This window comes from Octopus bimaculoides, chromosome 23, assembly GCF_001194135.2.
Source record: "Octopus bimaculoides isolate UCB-OBI-ISO-001 chromosome 23, ASM119413v2, whole genome shotgun sequence".
NCBI lineage: Eukaryota > Metazoa > Mollusca > Cephalopoda > Octopoda > Octopodidae > Octopus > Octopus bimaculoides.
Window position 1 is genome coordinate 19,171,930 of NC_069003.1, and position 2,921 is coordinate 19,174,850.

At 31.0% G+C, this 2,921-nt stretch overlaps 1 protein-coding gene across 1 annotated transcript in view; it reads right to left on the reverse strand.

Annotated features, from left to right (window-relative positions):
• Nucleotides 1-2,921, reverse strand: part of LOC106879044 (multiple PDZ domain protein) — a 293,438-nt gene that overhangs the window by 15,881 nt on the left and 274,636 nt on the right. Inside the window, exons 24-25 of the mRNA XM_014928462.2 lie at nucleotides 1,192-1,361; nucleotides 143-257 (exon numbers count right to left, since the gene is read on the reverse strand). Coding sequence (XP_014783948.1) covers nucleotides 143-257; nucleotides 1,192-1,361 — 285 coding nt within the window. The remainder of the gene's footprint in view (nucleotides 1-142; nucleotides 258-1,191; nucleotides 1,362-2,921) is intronic.

The window sequence follows — 2,921 nt, forward strand, 5'->3', positions numbered from 1 at the left end:
TATATATATATATATATATATATATATATATATATATATATATATATCAGTAGAGAAAATTAAAACACAAAGTATTATATCAGCAATTGTGTTATGGGTAGTGGGGGAAGATAAAAGTATGGAAGAAAATTTGACTACATACCATGGGTTACAGTAAGGATGACAGGGGCAGAGGTGTCCTTCAGCATATTAACCACTTCTGTATGGGTCAAACCCTTAGTTGACATTTCATTGACAGCCAATATCTGGTCACCAATCTAGAGAGATAAAGTAATACATATATATAGGTTTGGCTATGTGGTCAAGAAGTTTGCTTTCCAAACACAAGGTTTTGAGTTCAGTCCCACTGCAAGTGTCTTCTGTTGTAGCCCCAGGTCAACCAAAGCCTTATGAGTTGATTTGTTGGAGGAAAACTACAATAAATCCATTATATATCTATATCTATATCTATATATATATATATATATTCACTAGTCCTCAGTCAAATCGTCCAACCCATGCTACCATGGAAAGCAGATGTTAAATGATGATGATGATGATGATGATATATATGTACGTATGTTTATGTCTTTCTCTTGACATTACAGGGCAGTTGTAAATGAGTGTCACTGTCATACAAGCAGTGCTGTTCATTTCCAATATTCTGCGAGAATATGTCTGGCCATGGGGAAATATTATCTTGCTTGGAAACAAGTGAGGGTTGGTAATAGGAAGGGCATTTAGCTACAGAAAAACTGCCTTGTTAACCTCTGTCTGACCCATGTAAGAATGAAAAAATGAACATTACATTCAATGATGATGATTATATATATATATATATATATATATATATATATATATGTGCACACAAGCACAAGACAAAGCTTGAATTAAAAGCACAAAGAAGTATGTGTGTGTGTGTACACACACACACACACACATACATGAGATTGTTTATAAAACATTTAGTTACATTCTTCTTCTGTATATTTCATTAACAAAGTGTAATTATTTATTTAATGAAATAAATTATACAACCAAACTACATTGTCAAATCATCAGAGACATGTAATATTCATATGTAATATTACTGAATTAGTGACATTGTCGTCATCACAGAGTAAGCAACCCTCTGTTTCTATTTAATAGGTTTTTGTGTTTTTAAACAACTGATGTGATTGTTTTAATATGGAATTTTTAATGAAATCTTACCTTCAATTTTTCTGTAAGTGCTGCAGGGCCATTAGCATATAGATTGGTTATAACAACTGGTGTGTCCCCTAGTGTACTGCCAACTCCGCCTGCAATACTCAAACCTAATGAGCCATTGCTGTCATGAGCCACTTCTACTATACGTACATGGGAAATGTCTTCACTGGTAACTACAACCCAAAGTAAGAGAGACAATATCAAAATTATGTACATTTTAACCAGATCAACATTTCATTTCAAAAATAACATCTGAAGGTCATGTTTTAAGGTTTTAAAGTTAACAGTAGTCATGATTTAACATTTAAGGTGAGAAAGTTAAAGACACTTTATGTAAAGACAAGATTATGATTGAAAGACGGTATAATTTCAAAATATTTAAGATTGTAAATTATGTTAGATAGATGACACAGCAAGGTGATAGACATTAAAATTTCCAACTTCTGTGTAGTTGTTTTTTCCAAGGTTCTGAGTTCAAATCATATCATAATCGAATTTGTCATTAATTTCTAATTCCTCCAAAGATCAATAAAATAAAAAGGCCCAGAAAAATCAGTTGTCTTTATAGTTACTGTCACATATAACATTAACCTAAATGTAATAAATTACTTTAGTATGACAGCAAATCAATTTAAGATGAGATACAATCAGTATAAATATATATTAGAACACTCTCAACGAAGATTGATCATAAGTTTAGCAACATATATATATATGGACATATATATATATATATATATATATGGACTTTGAATAACATAACCTACACTATCAATGACACCTTTCTATATATTGTTATATAATTTAATCACATAAATTCCTCTCATAAAAACAAACAAATAAAACAAATAGAGCTACTTGCTTTGTCAAAGGATATTGATATGGACAAGTCTAATTAAATCATAATATTTAAAATGGCTCCTGTTTAGTCACCAGTATTCCCCTTTGGTGACAAAAGACTAATTAAGGCTCTGCAGATGAGAAGATAAAGTTACTATTTATAAGATACAAAACACAATGAGGGTTTTAGAATTTTAATAAAGAAATCTGAATCCCAATAACCATAGTTAAATGTATGTATTCTTGAATGGAAAAGATGTTTTGCTTCTCTAGCATGAAATGGATAAGTTGATAAATCAGGCTGAACAGCTTCTAAGGGTTAAAATGATGTGTGTGTACATACATACATACACACACACACTCCTTCGCAATTTACTCTTATGTGAACATACAATCCTTCTTCTCACCTGTGTGTGTGTGTGCACGCACACACACACTGTTGAAATTAGCTAATCTATCTTGGCTGTTTCACAAAGACCTAACTTCTAGTGGTGGTGTATCAAAAGAAAAATAATAATTAGCATTAATGAATGGAAAATTGCTGCCAAAACTATTTCAGGAATGGGCAGCAGACAATTACCTCATATTAAAGAAGGACTGAGTGATATAATTATATATATATATATATATATATATATATATAACCTGCTTCTCCAACATACTGAGAATTCAGAAATAGCAGTCAAGGAACTACTGATTTCAAAACTACAAATTACTCCAGATTGATAGCGATATTTTTGATACACACAGAACAAAAAACAATAGAGAAGAGTAAAAAACACCTGCCTTTAGTTAATTTAGTACAATTGTTTCACAGTTAAGAGTACATAATACTCTATTCTGATCTTCAGCTAAATATTCTAATAAATTTGTTAATGTCTAAATAACTCACG